The sequence below is a fragment of the Bos indicus genome, chromosome 3, assembly GCF_029378745.1.
Source record: "Bos indicus isolate NIAB-ARS_2022 breed Sahiwal x Tharparkar chromosome 3, NIAB-ARS_B.indTharparkar_mat_pri_1.0, whole genome shotgun sequence".
Taxonomy (NCBI): Eukaryota; Metazoa; Chordata; class Mammalia; order Artiodactyla; family Bovidae; genus Bos; species Bos indicus.
The window spans coordinates 18,055,476-18,074,463 of record NC_091762.1 but is presented as its reverse complement, the minus strand read 5'-3'; the positions used below and the strand labels follow the sequence as shown (position 1 = coordinate 18,074,463).

General features: G+C 42.5%; 1 protein-coding gene across 1 annotated transcript; it reads left to right on the top strand.

Moving 5' to 3' along the window:
• The first annotated feature begins 354 nt into the window (after positions 1-354).
• Positions 355-3,251, top strand: IVL (involucrin). Its single transcript, XM_019958360.2, has 2 exons — positions 355-465; positions 1,649-3,251. Exon 2 carries the CDS (start codon positions 1,672-1,674, stop codon positions 2,938-2,940), a length of 1,269 nt encoding a protein of 422 aa, XP_019813919.2. The 5' UTR covers positions 355-465; positions 1,649-1,671; the 3' UTR covers positions 2,941-3,251.
• The last annotated feature ends 15,737 nt before the right edge of the window (positions 3,252-18,988 follow it).

The window sequence follows — 18,988 nt, the reverse complement described above, 5'->3', positions numbered from 1 at the left end:
ATAATTTTCTCTTCTGTGCCCTTGGAATTGAATCCCTCAGCCTAATAAGGAGGATAAACCCATTTTACAGGTAAAGAAACTGAGATTCAGAAGAAAAGTTTGGCTGAGGCCAACAAAAAAAAAAAAAAAAAGAGGAAAAGGGGGCCAGTTTCCCAAGATGCCTCCCTCACCTCCCTGTGCCAAGGTGATGAGCCTCATGGGGGTGACTGAACTCCCAGAGCCCACTGGCCAGGCAGGAGCTGTGTGTCTCTGTGAAAAGGGGCCCTTAGGGGTTTTCTGATTAAGGTGCCTGTGATGAGTCAGGAAGGGGCTAGAGGAAGTTGACCAACTGGAGTGGTGAAACCAGTCCATCTCCTTCAACTTGGGAAGGAGGCCAGGCTGGGGAACGGTATAAAGGGCACCTCAGCCCCTGCTCAGCTCAGCACTCCACTAGAAGCCTCTCCAGCTGGCCCCACTGTGAGTCTGGTAAGTGTCTGCTGGTAGAACCAGGCTTGGGACCTGGGGCCTCCCACAGGCCAGAATGTGGCTGGGGGTGGCCAGCCTGAGGGGGGGGGTGCAGGGGTCACTCGTGTGCAGGATTCAATTGGACCACTGTCCTTCTGGGGGAGCTCAGGTCACTGTGCTGAGGGCTAGGTGCATGGCTGGGAAACAGAACAGACAGCAATCCCCTCCTGCATCATATTTTCTTGGGGCTGTATTTTCAAATGTGGGGGACAGGGAGGAGAGAAGAGTAAGATAGGGATGCAGGGGAAATATGGTCAGATTCTCTCCTAAAACTGCTTAATTTGGGCTCACTATGTTTTTTGTCTTCTCTAAAGGGGAACAGGGTCTGGGGACACACTTGTAATTTTTAGCTGTGCTACAGAAGGGAGACATGCTGAATGGGGAACACTTTCTATCTGGAGAACCCAGGCATAGCAGGGGCAGGGAAACCCAGTTTAGAAGTAGGAAACTTGAAAGAATCAGCTCCAGCTCTTAGCAACCTTCCAGCCCCCTCCCTCCCACCACCACCAGCCAAAGTTCAGAAGGTCAAGAGAGAAAGAAGCTCTGGAGCTGAATATGCCAACTGGTTCATTTTGCAGAGGAGAAATCTGAGGCCCAGAGGGACTAAATGACCTGCCCAGAACCACACAGCATTTCACTGGGAGATTTAAGCCAAGATCATGTCATGTGACTCCAGTCCAGGGCATGCACCATCACCTCTCAGATCCTCTTGGGATAGGCTACTGATTTTCCAGGACTTGGGGGTCCTCCAGGAGAACTTCCCCCACCCCCAGACCTTCCCTCTTCCTGTCATAATCCCAGACCTCATCTCTTCTCTTTGTCAGAGGAGGTCAGGAACAAGGGAGAAAAGGATAGGCAAGGGCAGGAGACGAGATGGTACCCAGCACACCTGCGCAGAGCAGCTCTGGAGACAGTCCTTGTTGTTGCCTCTTGGGAACAAGAAGCTCCCAGGAGGGCCTTTCCCCACCCCTCTCCATCCCTACGTTCACCCTGCTACTTCTGTGGAATGATTGCCCAGCATGATCAGCAGAGTGCCCCACCCAAGGGAAATGGGAATGCTGAGAAACCAGGTACTGCTACAGATTCTTGGGCTTCATCTGTTTCCTTGCCTTCAGTAACTCCTCTGAACCCTCCTCATTTTCAGGTTGACCGAAAGCAGCTTCCAAGATGTCCCAGCAACACACTCTGCCAGTGATTCAGCCCCCTGCCCTCTCTCAGGAGTCCCTCAAGCCTGCTTCTCCTCCCACCAATACCCAGCAGGAGCAAGTGAAGCAGCCAACTCCACTGCCTGCCCCATGCCAGAAGGTACACTCGGAGCTCCCAGGGGAGGTCCCCTTGGAGCTTGGGGAGAAACATACAATTGTGAAAGGGGTGGCTGAGCAAAAGTGTGAACCACAGCAACCAGAGCCAGAGCAGCAAGAACAGCATGTGGAACAACAGCAGCAAGAGTCACAGGTGCAGGAACAGTATGTGGAAGAGCAACAGCAAGAGTCACAGGTACAGGAAGTACATGTGGAGCAGCAGCAACAAGAGTCACAGGTGCAGGAACAGCATGTGGAACAGCAGCAACAAGAGTCACAGGTGCAGGAACAGCATGTGGAACAGCAGCAGCAAGAGTCACAGGTGCAGGAACAGCATGTGGAACAGCAGCAGCAAGAGTCACAGGTGCAGGAACAGCATGTGGAACAGCAGCAGCAAGAGTCACAGGTGCAGGAACAGCATGTGGAACAGCAGCAGCAAGAGTCACAGGTGCAGGAACAGCATGTGGAACAGCAGCAGGAAGAGTCACAGGTGCAGGAACAGTATGTGGAACAGCAGCAGCAGGAGTCAAAGGTGCAGGAACAGCATGTGAAGCAGCAACAGCAAGAATCACAGGTGCCAGAAGAGCATGTGAAGCAGCAGCAGCAAGAGTCACAGGTGCCAGAAGTGCATGTGGAGCAGCAGCAACAAGAGTCACAGGTGCCGGAAAAGCATGTGGAGCTGCAGCAGCAAGAGTCACAGGTGCCAGAAGTGCATGTGGAGCTGCAGCAACAAGAGTCACAGGTGCCAAAAGTGCATGTCAAAAAGCAACACCAGGAGCTACAGGAGCAGGAAGTGCAGCAGCAAAAAGAACAGCACGTGGAACATCAGGAAGCAGAACACCTGGGGCTGCAGCTGGAGCAGGAGAAAACACAAAGAGAGCAGCAGCTAAAAGGACAGCTGGAACAGGAGAAGAAGGTCTTGGGCCAGCACTTGGATCAAGAGCCAGCAAAGAGAGAGGAGCAAATGGAAAAGAAAGAGGAGCAGCTGCTGGAGCAGCAGGAGGGGCAGCTGAAACAGCCTGTGTTTGTCCCAGCTCCCGGCCAGGTCCAAGAGACCCACCCAGTCCTGCCACTGAAGGAAAAAGCCTTGCCCTCTGAAGAAGCAGGAGGTGTAGTGCCTTCTAAACATAAGTAACCACCTGCAGAGTCCCAGAGGCCCCTGGAAATCCCATACAAGTGAAGAGAGAGCCAGTGGCCTCACTTATCTTGGGCCCCCAACCTGGGTGACCCGTCTCATCTGTGAACCTGCCTGACCCTGACCTTCTGCATGTCTCTTTGATAGGGCTGGGGTGGGGGGAGTTACAACCCAGCATCCACCCCTGATGAGCCCAATCCCAACCTCAGGTGGCCAGAGGCTTTACCTGAGGAGAGAGTGACTATAGCTACTCTGAATACATCCCCACTATTATAGCTGAATCTGTGAGTGTGTACAATAATACAGAATAAATCCTGGAAGGCTTGGAATCCTGTATTTTATTTGACTTTTTACCCTCCATCATTCACCATATGAAAACCTGTGTGTGCAGGTTAAAGGTTGAGAATGACTCTCTTGGCCAGTTCCCATAGGTGGACAGATATTCTGACCCCTCTTTGATTCTGTACCCCAAATAACTCAATACATTCGACAGCTTCTAAAAATGAAATGAAAATAATAGCAAAACAAAAGTTCACTCGTGTACCTGAAAGTAGCACTCAGCAGTCAGGAAGAGGGAACGGGTTACCTTGGCTGAGGGAAGAGGATCTATCCATCTCAGTTCAGCACTACCTTCCATTATACCCACTGAACCCAATCCTAGCCCAAGGCCAAAGGCATGTGTAGGGAGTCAGGGCTCCACCTGGGTTCTGGTGCTTGCCCAGATTTTCTCTCCACAGAATGTGCTCATGGTTTCCAAGAGTCATGGTTAAGGAAGACTTTAGGAAAGTAAAGCAGCAGAATTTGGGGAAATAGGGAGAAGAGGGACTTCTGGGACTGGTCTCTGATAGAGAAAATGTCACTAAGGGAAACAAAGTTTGGGTCAACTGGAATCGGGGGAGCCAGAAGTGTTGAATAGCCTGGAGAAATACCGATCTAAGGTCATTGCAGTGGTTTTCCCCTCCCTGACATTTCTGTAGCCTTTACTACCTACCATCAACCACATCAGAACATGGGGCTCTTTCCTTCCTGGGAATCTCCTTGTGTGTGCACTCAGTCATGTCCAACTCTCTGTGACGCTATGGACTGTAGCCCACCAAGTTCCTTGGTCCATGCGATTTTCCAGACAAGAATACTGGAGTGAGTTGCCATTTCCTCCTCCAGGGGGGTCTTCCTGACCCAGGGATCAAACCCACATCTCCTGCATTATAGGCAGATTCATAACTGCTGAGCCACCAAGGAATCACTTGGCTCTGACAATTTAACATCGCCTCAGGCAGGTTGTCTCAAGTTACCCAAAGCTATTTCATCATAATCACTAGCATATGTCAGGGACATCTCTCTTGAGAATGTCATAGGCACCCAAAGTCAAAGGGTCCGAAAGGCACTTAGTATCCCTTACTCCCCGCCCAACTCCAGTGACACGCACTGTCATTCCTCTTTAGGGATTCTCTCTCTTGAGTAATAATGCCATCTGTGCCTTCACCAAAGCCAGAGAAACCACATCATTCCCTACCCGCATTTCCTCTTCTTCCCTACCCCCACAACAGAGATCAATCCTTGCTAATCCTACCCGCACCCTTCAAGCTTTGGCCGAGGTGGTTTCTCACCTGAACGATTGCAATGGCCCTCAAGCTCTTCTTTGATCCCTGTGTCCACATACCCTGCAATTCATCCATCACACAGTGAATAGGGCATTTCATTCAAAATTTTGATCCATTTAGATTTATTTCACTTCACTCCTTGGGTGGCTCTCATTATTTAGAGGATGAGATTGCAGGCTCAAGTTAAAGGACAAGAGTTAAAAGGAAGCTTGGGTAGAACTGGGTGGGACGATTAGGGGCACAGGGAGAAATAATTAGAAACACCCAGAATGTGTGCAATTTGTTTTGAAGTCCTAGATTTTGATTTTTATTAGACCTTTTTGGTGGTTCTCTTCTTTTTTAAAAAATTTATTTATTTAACTAGAGTAGATATACAATACTGTGCTGGTTTCAGGTGTACAACTTCAGATTCTTTCCCATTGTAGGTTTTTATAAGATATCGAATAGAGCTCCATGCACTATACAACAGAACTTCATAGATTTTATATATAGCAGAATGTATAAAATACCTTTTTGCAGAATAGCTTTTGATTTATGAAAAGGTCAAGAAGATAGTACAGAGAGTTACTTTGCACTTCACACCCAGTTTCCTTTATTATTAGCATTGTATATCAGTATGGCACATTTATAGACTATCCCTCAATTTGGGTTTGTCTGATGTTTTCTTCATGGTTAGACTGGAGTTATGGGTTTTTAGGAGGAACACCACAGAGGTAAACTGCCTTTTTCATTACCTTATATAAACAGTACATACCTGATCACCTGGCTGAGGTAGTATATAGCAGGCTTCTCCACTGAAAAATTACTGTCTTCACCCTCCCTCCCAACATCCCATCTGACTCCATTGTATTCTTTGGAAGGAAGTCATGATGCAAAGCTCACAATTGAGAAAGAATTAAGGAGTTAAGCTCCCTGTCACTGAAGATGGAGTATCCTCATAAATTATTTTGAGTTATCCATATAGGAAACATATCTATTTTTCTCTCCTTATGTATATATGGGTGTGTATATGTTTGGATGTGTACATGGGTAGATGTGTTTAATCATTTATTTATGTCAGCATGTACTCATTAATATTTTGTTTTATACTTTGGGTTATACTCCAGTAGTACTTTATTTTGTTTTCTATTGTGGTAAAATACACATGACATCAAATTTCCTATATTAATCATGTGCAGTTCAAAGGTATTAAGTACATTCATGCTGTTGTGCAACCGTCACCACCATCTCTCTTGTAAGACTGAAACTCTGTACCTATCAAACAATAATTCCCCATGACCTTCTCCCTGCAGCCCTTAGCAACCACCATTCTCCTTTCTTTCATTTTTTAGAGTCTCCCTTTTCCCCCTACACCCTTGCTTCTTATAACCACTATTCTGCTCTATGCTACTATAAATTCAGCTTCTTTGGGGTCACAAATATCAGGATTTCCTCCTTTTCTGAGATTAAATCTGCTGTTGTTGTTTCGTCTCTAAGCCATGTCCAACTCTTTTGTGACCCCATGGCCTGTAGCCCTCCAGGCTACTCCATGGGATTTTCTAGATAAGAATACTGGAAGGGGTCGTCATTTCCTTCTCCCGGGGATCTTCCGAACACAGGGATTAAACCCACATCTCCTGCATTGGCAGGTGGCTTCTTTACCACTGAGCCACCAGGGAAGTCCAAATTTTATATATATATACATTATAATATAACATCATATATCACATTTTCTTTACCCATTCATCCATTGCCATTTAAGTTGTTTCCATACCTTGGTTATCATTAATAATGCTGAAATGGACATGGGATATCTCATCAAGATGCTGATTTCATTTCCTTTGTGTATATACCCAGAAGTGGTATTGCTGAATCATATGGGAGTTTTATTTTTAAGTTTTTGCAGAAACTTCATACTGTTTTCCATAATAACTATAGCAATTACATTCTTACCAACAGTGTACAAGGATTCTCTTTTCTTCATATTCTTGCTAACACTTGTTAGCTTTTGACATTTTTATAATAGCAATTCTAATAGGTGTGAGAGGATATCCCATTGTGGTTTGATTTGCATTTCCCTGTTAATAAGTGATGTTGGGAACTTTTTCATATACCTGTTGGAAACAGGATGATATTGACATAAAAAAAGACACATGGATCAAAGAAACAGATTAGAGAAACTAGAAATAAATCCATGCTTATGTGGTCAATTAATTTTTGACAAAGATGCCAAGAATACAAGATGGAGGAAGGATAGTCTCTTCAATAAATGGTGTTGAGAAAGCTGGATCTCCAATGCAAAAAAATAAAGTCAGACTCTCAGAATGATACACAAAATCAACTCAACTGGATTAAAGACTTAAAAGCAAGACCTAAAACCAACTTATCTAGGGAATAAGTTCCTTGGCAATGGTCTTGGCTATAATAGTATGGTCTGTCACCAAAAGGAGTTTGTTCACATCCAAAATGTATAAGGAACTCTTACAAATAAATAAAAAAAATAATAAAACAAAACAAACAAAGAATAATCTGATTTTAAAATGGGCAAAAGATCCAGATAGTACTTTCTTTATTTTGGGCAAAGGACCTGAACACTATTTTATTTTGTTGCTTAAATGGTTCCAGCTTTGGCCATTAGGAGATCTTGCAATTGATTCCTGTGTCCTTGGTTAAACATCAAAGTGGAGATTTTAGTTTTTGTTTTTCCTTTGTTCTTTTGATTTTTTGAGCATTCCATCCTTTCTGGTACTACAAGGTACACCAGGCTTATCATGTATATTCCTGCCCCAATCCTAGAGTTAACAAATTTTTTGAGGAGTCCTGGTTGATTATACTGGAGAATACCATTAAAAACCAAGATCTGTCATGCTCACTTTTACTAGTTCATTGTTTCTTTTGGGTCCACTCAATTCACAAAGGAAATATATGTATGTGTACTAACATGTATGTATATGTGTGCATGAGTGTGAATTTCTATACGTAACCACCTGTGTATATATTAAGCTAAACATTAAAAAAGACGCTTACTCCTTGAAAGGAAAGTTATGACCAACCTAGATAGCATATTCAAAAGCAGAGACATTACTTTGCCAACAAAGGTCCATCTAGTCAAGGCTATGGTTTTTCCAGTAGTCATGTGTGGATGTGAGAGTTGGACTGTGAAGAAAGCTGAGCGCCGAAGAATTGATGCTTTTGAACTGTGGTGTTGGTGAAGACTCTTGAGAGTCCCTTGGACTGCAAGGAGATCCAACCAGTCCATTCTGAAGGAGATCAGTCCTGGGTGTTCTTTGGAAGGAATGATGCTAAAGCTGAAACTCCAGTACTTTGGCCACCTCATGCCAGGAGTTGACTCATTGGAAAAGAGTCTGATGCTGGGAGGGATTGGAGGCAGGAGGAAAAGGGGACGACAGAGGATGAGATGGCTGGATGGCATCACCGACTCAATGGACGTGAGTTTAAGTGAACTCTGGGAGTTGGTGATGGACAGGAAGGCCTGGTGTGCTGCGATTCATTGGGTCTCAAAGAGTTGGACATGACTGAGCAACTGAACTGAAACATAGTTCATACCAACATCTCCAACTATAATCCTTAACCCCATGAATCATTCTAGCCTTTTTCTCATATGTAAATTCCAACTCCCAACAGTGAAAAATGTCACACGTACCATCCACCATCCATTATCTTAATTGTTCATTTCTAGTGTACATTTACAGCAGAATCAGAAGTGACACTAGTGGTAAAGAATCCACCTGCCAACAAAGGAGATGCACATTCCATCCCTGGGTCAGGAAGATTCCCTGGAGTAGGAACTGGCCACCCACTCCAGTATTCTTGCCTGGAAAATTCCTGAACAGAGGAATGTGGTGGGCTAGAGTCCGTGGGGTCACAAAGAGTCAGACGTGACTGAACACAGCATGAAAGTCAAAGTGTTAGTTGCCCAGTCGTGTCTGACTCTTTGCAACCCCTTGGACAGTAGCCTGCCAGGCTTCTCTGTCCATGGGACTTCCCCTAGGCAAGAATACTGGAGTGGGTTGCCATTCCCGTCTCAACCATACCGCAATGCTGATGAGCAGTTCTTATGCCTTTAGTCTTACATGTTTCTCTCACTTCCAAAGTTATTTAAGTCAGTTTCTTTTTCTCTCACATCCTCCAATGAGGCAGTTGCATACATTTGTAACACAGATAATATCGTAACAGTCTATATTCCTTTCTAGGATTCCCCAACTTTCTATTTTTTTTTAAATTTTGCATGCATTGTTTCACTTTGTGCTGTAAAAATCTATTGTTTTAACAAATGCAAAATTATATATATATATATGTATGTATATATATATATATATATATATATATATATATATATTATCATACAGAGTAGTTTCATTGCCCTAAAACAGAATCATTTATGCTTCATCTATCCAACCCTTTGGTGCTCTCCTTGAACCCTAATCTTTATTCTATTTCTATAGTTTTGCCTTTATAGAATGTCATATAATTAAAATTGTACAGCATATAGCTTTTTCAGACTAGCTTCTTCGACTTAGAAATAGGCATTTTAAAATGCTGCAGAGGATGTGGAGAAAAGGGAACCCTTTTACACTGTTGGTGGGAATGCAAACTAGTACAGCCACTATGGAGAACAGTGTGGAGATTCCTTAAAAAGCTGGAAATAGAACTGCCTTATGACCCAGCATATCCCACTGCTGGGCATACACACCAAGGAAACCAGAATTGAAAGAGACACGTGTACCTCAATGTTCATTGCAGTACTGTTTATAATAGCTAGGACATGGAAGCAACCTAGATGCCCATCAGCAGACAAACGGATAAGAAAGCTGTGGTATATATACACGATGGAATATTACTCAGCCATTTAAAAGAATGCATTTGAATCAGTTCTAATGAGGTGGATAAAACTGGAGCCTATTATACAGAGTGAAGTAAGTTAGAAAGAAAAACACCAATACAGTATACTAACACATATATATGGAATTTAGAAAGATGGTAATGATGACCCTATATGTGAGACAGCAAAAGAGACACAGATGTATAGAACAGTATTTTGGACTCTGTGGGAGAAGGCGAGGGTGGGATGATTTGAGAGGGTAGTGTTGAAACATGTATATTATCATATGTGAAACAGATCGCTGGTCCAGGTTTGATGTATGAGACAGGGTGCTCTGGGCTGGTACACTGGGATAACCCTGGGGGATGGGATGGGGAGGGAGGTGGAAGGGGGGTTCTGGATGGGGAACACATGCGCGCCCATGGCTGATTCATGTCGATGTTTGGCAAAAATCACTACGATATTGTAAAGTAATTAGCCTCTAATTAAAATAAATATATTAATTTAAAATTTAAAAAAAGAAAGAAATAGGCATTTAAGTTCCATCCCTGTCTTTCTGTGATTTGATAGCTTATTTCTTTTTATCTCTAATATCCTATTGTATGGAAATATCACAGTTTGCTTATCCATTCATCTGTCAAAAGATATCTTGGTTGCTTTCATTTTTCGGTGATTGTGGAATAAAACTTCTATAAATCTTTATGTGCAGGCTTTTTGTGGCCTTAGATTTTTAAATAAGGTAAATCCCTATAGTTGCTGGGTCATATGGTAAGATTATATTTAGTCTTTTCAGAAACAGGTATCCTCTCTTCCAAAGTGTCTGTATTATTTTGTATTGCCACCAGCAATGAATGAGAGTTTCTGTTGCCTGGCATCCTCACCAATGTTTAATGTTGACTTTTTGTATTTTAGCCATTCTAATAGATGTGTGAAAGTGAAGGTCACTCAGTCGTGTCCAACTCTTTGCCATCCCATGGACTATACAGTCCATGGAATTCTCCAGGCCAGAGTACTGGAGTGGATAGCTGTTCCCTTCTCCAGGGGATCTTCCCAACCCAGGGATCAAACCTAGGTCTCCCACATTGCAGGTGGATTCTTTATCAGAGGAACCACAAGGGAAGCCCAAGAATACTGGAATGGGTAGCCTATCCTTTCTCCAGCAGATCTTCCTGACTCAGAAATTGAACCAGGGTTTCCTGAATTGCAGGCAGATTCTTTACCAACTGAGCTATAGATGTATGCTGCTGCCGCCAAGTCGCTTCAGTCGTGTCCGACTCTGTGCGACCCCCTAGATGGCAGCCCACCAGGCTCCGCCATCCCTGGGATTCTCCAGGCAAGAACACTGGAGTGGGTTGCCATTTCCTTCTCCAATGCATGAAAGTGAAAAGTGAAAGTGAAGTTGCTCAGTCGTGTCCGACTCCTAGCGACTCCACGGACTGCAGCCGACCAGGCTCCTCTGTCCATGGGATTTTCCAGGCAAGAGTACTGGAGTGGGTTGCCATAGATGTATAGAGGTATCTCATTGTTTTAATTTGTAATTCCCTGATGAAAAATGATGTTGAGTATGTTTTCATTATACTTGTTTGTCATCTGTCTTCTTTGGTGAGCAGTTCTCTTATGGAAAGCTATCATATGATCCTGCAATCCCACTCCTGGGCATATATCCTGGGAAAAACATGGTCTGAAAGGATACATGCACCCCGATGTTTACTGCAGCACTGTTTACAATAGCCAAGACATGGAAGCGAGCTAAATGTCCACTGACAAAGAAATGGATAAAGATGAGGCACATATATGTAATGGAATATTACTCAGCCATTAAAAAGAATGAAATAATGCCAATTACAGCAACATGTATGGACCTAGAGACTGTTTTACTGAATGAAGTAAGTCAGACCAAGAAAGATATTGTATGATATTGCTCATATGAAGAAACTAAAAAAAATAATACAAATGAACTAATTCATAAAACTGAAACAGACTCACAGATTTAGGGAATGAACTTCTGGTTACCAGGTGGAACGGATGAAGGGAAGCAATAGTTAGGGAGTTTGGGACTTGCACACATTCCTATATTTAAAACACATAACCAATAAGATCGTACTGTATAGCAAAGGGAACTCTGCTCAGTGTTATATAACAACTAAATGGGAAAAGAATTTGAAAAAGAATAGATGCATGTATATGTATGTATGTACACCTATACATAGAGTGGATGTCTATGTATACGTACCTATGCATACACACACACCCATGTATACATGTAGCCGAATCACTTGGCTTACATCTGAAACTATCGCAACATTGCTAATCAACTATACTTTAATATAAAACAAAAAGTTTTTAAAAAATCACAGCTGTGAAGAGAATTAATTATAGAGGCAGGCACAGGTGAAAACAGGGCCTAGAGTGGCGTAGCTGAGAGCTGTTTTGACTAATGACGTGGTAATGGACACCGTTTGTGATTCTAAAAATGTTAATTTCCTTAAAATGCATACATTTTTAATTAAACAAATAAAAATTTTAAAAATTAAAACTCATCAACTATCTCAAGCAACAGTTAGAACTGGACATGGAACAACAGACTGGTTCCAAATAGGAAAAGGAGTACATCAAGGTTATATATTGTCACCCTGCTTATTTAACTTCTATGCAGAGTACATCATGAGAAACACTGGGCTGGAAGAAGCACAGGCTGGAATCAAGATTGCTGGGAGAAATATCAATAACCTCAGATATGCAGATGACACCACCCTTATGCCAGAAAGTGAAGAGGAACTCAAAAGCCTCTTGATGAAAGTGAAAGTGGAGAGTGCAAAAGTTGGCTTAAAGCTCAACATTCAGAAAACGAAGATCATGGCATCTGGTCCCATCACTTCATGGGAAATAGATGGGGAAACAGTGGAAACAGTGTCAGACTTTATTTTGGGGGGCTCCAAAATCACTGCAGATGGTGATTGCAGCCATGAAATTAAAAGACGCTTACTCCTTGGAAGGAAAGTTATGACCAACCTAGACAGCATATTAAAAAGCAGAGACCTTACTTTGCCAACAAAAGTCCGTCTAGTCAAGGCTATGGTTTTTCCAGTTGTCATGTATAGATGTGAGAGTTGGACTGTGAAGAAAGCTGAGCGCAGAATAATTGATGGTTTGAACTGTGGTGTTGGAGAAGACTCTTGAGAGTCCCTTGGACTGCAAGGAGATCCAACCAGTCCATTCTAAAGGAGACCAGTCCTGGATGTTCTTTGGAAGGACTAATGTTGAAGCTGAAACTCTAATACTTTGGCCACCTCATGCGAAGAGTTGACTCATTGGAAAAGAGTCTGATGCTGGGAGGGATTGGGGGCAGGAGGAGAAGGGGACGACAGAGGATGAGATAGCTGGATGGGATCACCTACTTGATGGATGTGAGTCTGAGTGAACTCTGGGAGTTGGTGATGGACAGGGAGGCCTGGCGTGCTGCGATTCATGGGGTCTCAAATAGTCGGACACAACTGAGCGACTGAACTGAACTGAACTGAACTATCCCAAGGTCACTTAGATTTTCTCCTAGGTTCAGTTCAGTCCAGTCGCTCAGTCATGTCTGACTCTTTGCAACCCCATGAATTGCAGCACGCCAGGCCTCCCTGTCCATCACCAACTCCCAGAGTTCACTCAGACTCACATCCATCGAGTAGGTGATCCCATCCAGCCATCTCATCCTCTGTCGTCCCCTTCTCCTCCTGCCCCCAATCCCTCCCAGCATCAGAGTCTTTTCCAATGAGTCAACTCTTCGCATGAGGTGGCCAAAGTACTGGAGTTTCAGCTTTAGCATCATTCCTTCCAAAGAAATCCCAGGTCCGATCTTTAGAATGGACTGGTTGGATCTCCTTGCAGTCCAAGGGACTCTCAAGAGTCTTCTCCAACACCACATTTCAAAAGCATCAATTCTTCGGTGCTCAGCTTTCTTCACAGTCCAACCCTCACATCCATACATGACTACTGGAAAAACCATAGCCTTGACTAGATGGACCTTTGTTGGCAAAGTAATGTCTCTGCTTTTGAATATGCTATCTAGGTTGGTCATAACTTTCCTTCCAAGGAGTAAGCGTCTTTTAATTTCATGGCTGCAATCACCATCTGCAGTGATTTTGGAGCCCCCCAAAATAAAGTCTGACACTGTTTCCACTGTTTCCCCATCTATTTCCCATGAAGTGATGGGACCAGATGCCATGATCTTCATTTTCTGAATGTTGAGCTTTAAGCCAACTTTTTCACTCTCCTCTTTCACTTTCATCAAGAGGCTTTTGAGTTCCTCTTCACTTTCTGGCATAAGGGTGGTGTCATCTGCATATCTGAGGTTATTGATATTTCTCCCGGCAATCTTGATTCCAGCCTGTGCTTCTTCCAGCCCAGTGTTTCTCATGATGTACTCTGCATAGAAGTTAAATAAGCAGGGTGACAATATACAGTCTTGACGTACTCCTTTTCCTATTTAGAACCAATCTGTTGTTCCATGTCCGGTTCTAACTGTTGCTTCCTGACCTGCATAGAAGTTTCTCAAGAGGCAGGTCAGGTGGTCTGGTATTCCCATCTCTTTCAGAATTTTCCACAGTTTATTGTGATCCACACAGTCAAAGGCATTGGCATAGTCAATAAAGCAGAAATAGATGTTTCTCCTAGGTTACCCTAGAAAAAATTTATAGATTTTTTACATTTAGGTCCATGATCAATTTTAAGTTAATTTTTTATGAAAGGTATAAAGTCTGGGTCTCGAATCATTCTTCTTTTTTTTTGGTATATAAATATCCAATTGCTCCAACATGACTTTTTGAAAAGGCTTTCTCCACTGAAATGCCTTTGCCCCTTTGTCAAAATCAGTTGACTCTGCTTGTGTAGATCTTTTTTTGATTCACTATTCAGTTGCATTAAACTACAGATCTATTCTTTCACCAATATCATGCTGTTTTGATTACTGTGCTTTATATTAAGCCTTAAAATTAGGTAACATCAGTCTTCTAACTTTGTTCTTTTTCTTTAGTCTTTGGTTGGCTATTGTGAGTCTTTCACCTTCTCACATAAACTTTAGAATCAGTCTGTTGATATTCACAAAACAGCTTGCTGGGATTTTGTTTTGGATTATATTGAATCTGTAGATAAATTTGGGAAAAATTCACATCTTAACAATATTGAGTGTTTTATTTAGATCTTTGTTCTCTTTCTGCAGACTATTGTAGTTTTCACATAAAGGTCTTGAACAAATTTTGTTATATTTTTACCAAAGTATTTTTTGTAAGTGGTGTTATGATTTTAATATCAAATTCCATATGTTCATTGCTGGGATATAGGAAAACAATTGGCTTTTGTAGCCTTGTGTCCTATTGACCTTGCTATAATTGCTGTTAGTTTGGGAAGATTTATTGTTGATTCTCTGAGATTTTCTACATAGACAATCATGACATCTGGTTAGCACTTCTGTGTCCTGGTGCAGATTCCCTGCAGTGAATATTCCATCAGTGAATAATTCTTCCCTCCCTTAGCAGGATCAGTACTAATTCAGTTGGCTTTGCTGAGACTTGAACCAATGGCCAGGAGAGGAGGTGAGGGTGACCTTCAGTTAAATGATAATGCCTTACAAAGCATCTACTTCAGATGAAGCCTCTTCATATCTTCAGCCAGTGAGAATGTGGGGACTGATGCCATCTATCCAAGTAGAGTAACCCGCTTCTGCAGGCTGAGAAAATTCAGGGGATTCTGGAGTTCAGTGTTCTCTAAAACAGCCATGAATATATTTCCATCCCAAGTTTTGAGGTTTCATTCTTTCCCTATTAGGATCTTCCTTTGGTATAAAAAGCATGAAAGCTGCAAATTTGGCTTTCTACAGAGGTTACTATCAGGCTTCACAGGTGGTGCTAGTGATAAAGAACCCATCTGTCTATGCATAAGAGACATAAGAGACATGGGTTCAATTCCAGGATTGGGAAGATCCTCTGAGTAGGAATTGGCAACCCACTCCAGTACCCTTGCCTGGAGAATTCCCATGGAGGAGCCTGGTGAGCTACAGTCCATAGGGTCATAAAGAGTTGGACATGGCTAAAGCAACTTAGCACACACATATGCTGAGGTTACTATTAGGTCTTAAGTCTGGCATTTAGCACTATCTGCAGGAGATGAGGGTCTTTTCAAACACTATTATGTACACCGTCTGACTTTCACATCACATCTGAAAGTAATAAGTGGATGACCTGAGCTTTTTTTTCCTCCTTAAAGCATCAATATCAACCAGCAACAATTGAGTTCACCATCCTCAAGCTTACCATTTCCTCTATTTATCTCAAAAAATCAAAGATGTAGCACAAGCCAGGGCATCACCTTCCATTAGATCCTGCCCTGATTCACCATGAAAGATAGTGCAATCAGTGAAGGGAGCTTGTTTCCTTCTAGACAGCAAGAAGTCAACTCCAAATTCCACCACCAGAATCAGCCTTCGGGAACCACAATTGATATCATCTCATTCCCTGAGATGAGGATTTGTTTGCAAATAATTTACTAAGGCTGTGCTTCCAGACAAAACTAGTAAGGGAGTAGGAGAAGCAGGACTGTGAGGAGAAGCCATGTAGATGTGTGTTTTCAGGCAAAGATGAGTGGGTAGCATTAACCCCCCCCTTTCTCTAGGAGAACTCCAGAGAGTAGAAAAAGACTCAGAGCTGTGCTGGCAGGAGGCAAGAAGGCTGGGCTGCTGTGCTCCTGCACTTTTAACTCGCTGGCTGAGAGCCACTCTGGGAAGATAGACAATGCCAGGTGCTTCAGCCTTTCTGCCAACTTACCCAAGGGCAGCTGTCTCATGAAGCACTACCATGTGGATAAATGAAAGCAGTACTATACCGAAACCCAGGTGGTGTTGAATGACTCCATGAGGATGCAGTCAGCAAAATCCAGACGAGAAGCACCCTGTATGACAGATAACACACTTTCTTCAGTTAAAAAATTCCAATGAGACAAAAAAATGGACAGGGAGTCTATACACAAAAATAAACTTGAGATAGATTAACCAATAACAATGTACCTACCTTATTTTGATCTCAATTCAAATACATTGTTAGAAAAATAATGACTTTTTGGAGATAATTGGAAATGTGAACACTGAGTGGACACTGCATAATAAAAATATTTTGGGGTATTTTTAAGGTGTTATAAGATTTATTTAATTCTATAACTGCTGAGGGAAAGTAAACAGTCCTTAATTTAGAGATATCTAGAGATAAAGTCACTCAGTCGTGCCAGACTTTTTGCTACCCCATGGACTGTAAGCCTACCAGGCTCCTCTGTCCATAGAATTCTCCAGGCCAGAATACTGGAGTGGGTAGCCTTTCCCTTCTCCAGGGAATCTTCCCAACCCAGGGATTGAATCCAAGTCTCCTACATTGCAGGTGGATTCTTTACCATCTGAGCCACCAGGGAATCCCTCACTTAGTCATGTCTGACTCTTTGCAACCCATGGACTATACAGTCCATGGAATTCTCCAGGCCAGAATACTGGAATGGGTAGCCATTTCCTTCTCCAAGGAGTCTTCCCAGCCCAGGGATTGAACCCAGGTCTCCTGCATTGCAAGTGGATTCTTTACCAGCAGAGCCACAATTCCCCGATAGCTTAGTGGTAAAGAATCTGCCTGCAATGCAGGAGACACCAGTTCAATTCCTGGGTCAGGAAAATCTGCTGGAGAAGGGATAGGCTACTCACTCTAGTATTCTTGGGGTTCCCTTGTAGCTCAGCTGGTAAAGAATTCGTCCACAATGCGGGAGACCTGGGTTCGATCCCTGGGTTGGGAAGATCCTCTGGAGAAGGGAACGGCTACCACTCCAGTATTCTGACCTGGAGAATTCCATGGACTATGCAGTCGATTGGGTCCCAAAGAGTCAGACACGACTGAGCAACTTTCACTTTCATAGATAAAGTGACATGAGCCTGGAATTTGCTTAAAGAAGTACTGAAGGGGCCAGTGAGTAGACATGTGAATGAAGAAACAAAATTGACCATAATTTGATAATTATTAAAGCTGGGTGATATACATGGCATTCTTTTCACTACTCTGTCCACTTTTGCATATGTTTAAATTTTCCCATAAAATAGTAAAAATAATGCATCGATAAATGCTAATATATACAATATAGAAATTGTGTCCTTTGTAACTAAACATAGAGGTAAAAAAGATTAGATTTTAACTTGAAATGTAAAGAGCAGAGCAGAACTTTTAAAATATTTTATAGAGATGTCTTCACTTGGTTCCCCCAAAGAAGCATAATATGAGACCAGTAGTGTTTTTGATAAGTGACCCCAAAGAGCAGAAGTCAAGGGCACTAGAAAGAGTAAAACAAGACAGGAAAGAAAGTCAATCCAAGCATGTTTTGTTGAGCTGGGCATTACTGTGGGCACCTGGGCTGAATCCCACTTAGGAGCTTGTAAGGACTGTATAGAATGTGGATCAGAATTGCCCATCTGAGATAGGAAAGGATGTTATCTCTCCACGGATTCCCGCCTTCTACTCATGAACAGTTGTCCTAAGGGATGCTGACTCCCTCAGGCTTCCACACAGCGCTTGCACCCACATGCCGGGGCAGGCTCCTGGGAGTGTACACCCTGGGACAGAGGAAGAAAGCCCTGGTGCAGCTGAAGTAAAGTGCTGTCATACTACCCCTGAATGTGTGGGGTTGTGACAGCTGCGCACCCCTAGGCATAAAGGTGTGGGGTCAGGAAAATGGGAGATGGCACATAGAAGACATCAGACTGTAAACATCTAAAAAATCTGACAGGAGACACTTGGAGACATATGGGCAGAGCAGTCTCTCTACTGCAACTGCTCCTCTCCCCCGCCTCCCACTGCAATCATCGCTTTGTATAGTCTGTCCTTAATAATAAAAATATATATAAAAAATAAAGTTTGAAAGCAATTATTTCCCTAGTAATTTCTCTTTTTCATTTAAATTTGCTATAAATTTGTTTTTCTTTGTAGTTTCTGCTCTGACTACAGTCATGATCTGCCTTTTAAAATTCCTAATATTAATTTTTCTCTTTTTCACCCTGGTAAAAAGTAACAATCTTAACTATTTTTTTTCACCTTCTCAAAGAATCCATTTGCCTCTGTTGATACCTCTTGGTTGTATCTTTGTTTTTGTTTTCATTAATTTCCAATTTTATATTTAGTAGGTTCTTACATTCACCTTTTTTTTTTTTTGGCAATTCCTAATTTTTAAAATTCTAATTTCTCATGATAGACTTTTAGATCATTAATTTCCAAGCTTTTATGTTACTATAAAAAATTTTAAATCTTGAATCCTTTTTCATTTTGTTGCTTTCATTATATATCCAATGAGTTTTTGTATGCAGTTTTATGTTGCTTAGTTTTAAGCATTTTCTAATTTCCTCCAGAATATCATTCCCAGGTGAAGTTATTTTAATGCCACAATATCATGCAAGAAAGTCAACCTTGGCTCTTACCTCTCAGAGATAAATATTTGGACCAATATACTAGGTAATAATGGGTTTCCCAGGTGGCGCTAGTGGTAAAGAACCTTCCTGCCAATGCAGGAGAGGTGAGAGATGGGGGTTCGATCCCTGGGTAGGGAAGATTCCCTGGAGGAGGTACTG

Excerpts from the sequence above, each read along its gene's own strand:
- IVL (XM_019958360.2), top strand. The coding sequence starts at position 1,672 with ATGTCCCAGCAACACACTCTGCCAGTGATTCAGCCCCCTGCCCTCTCT.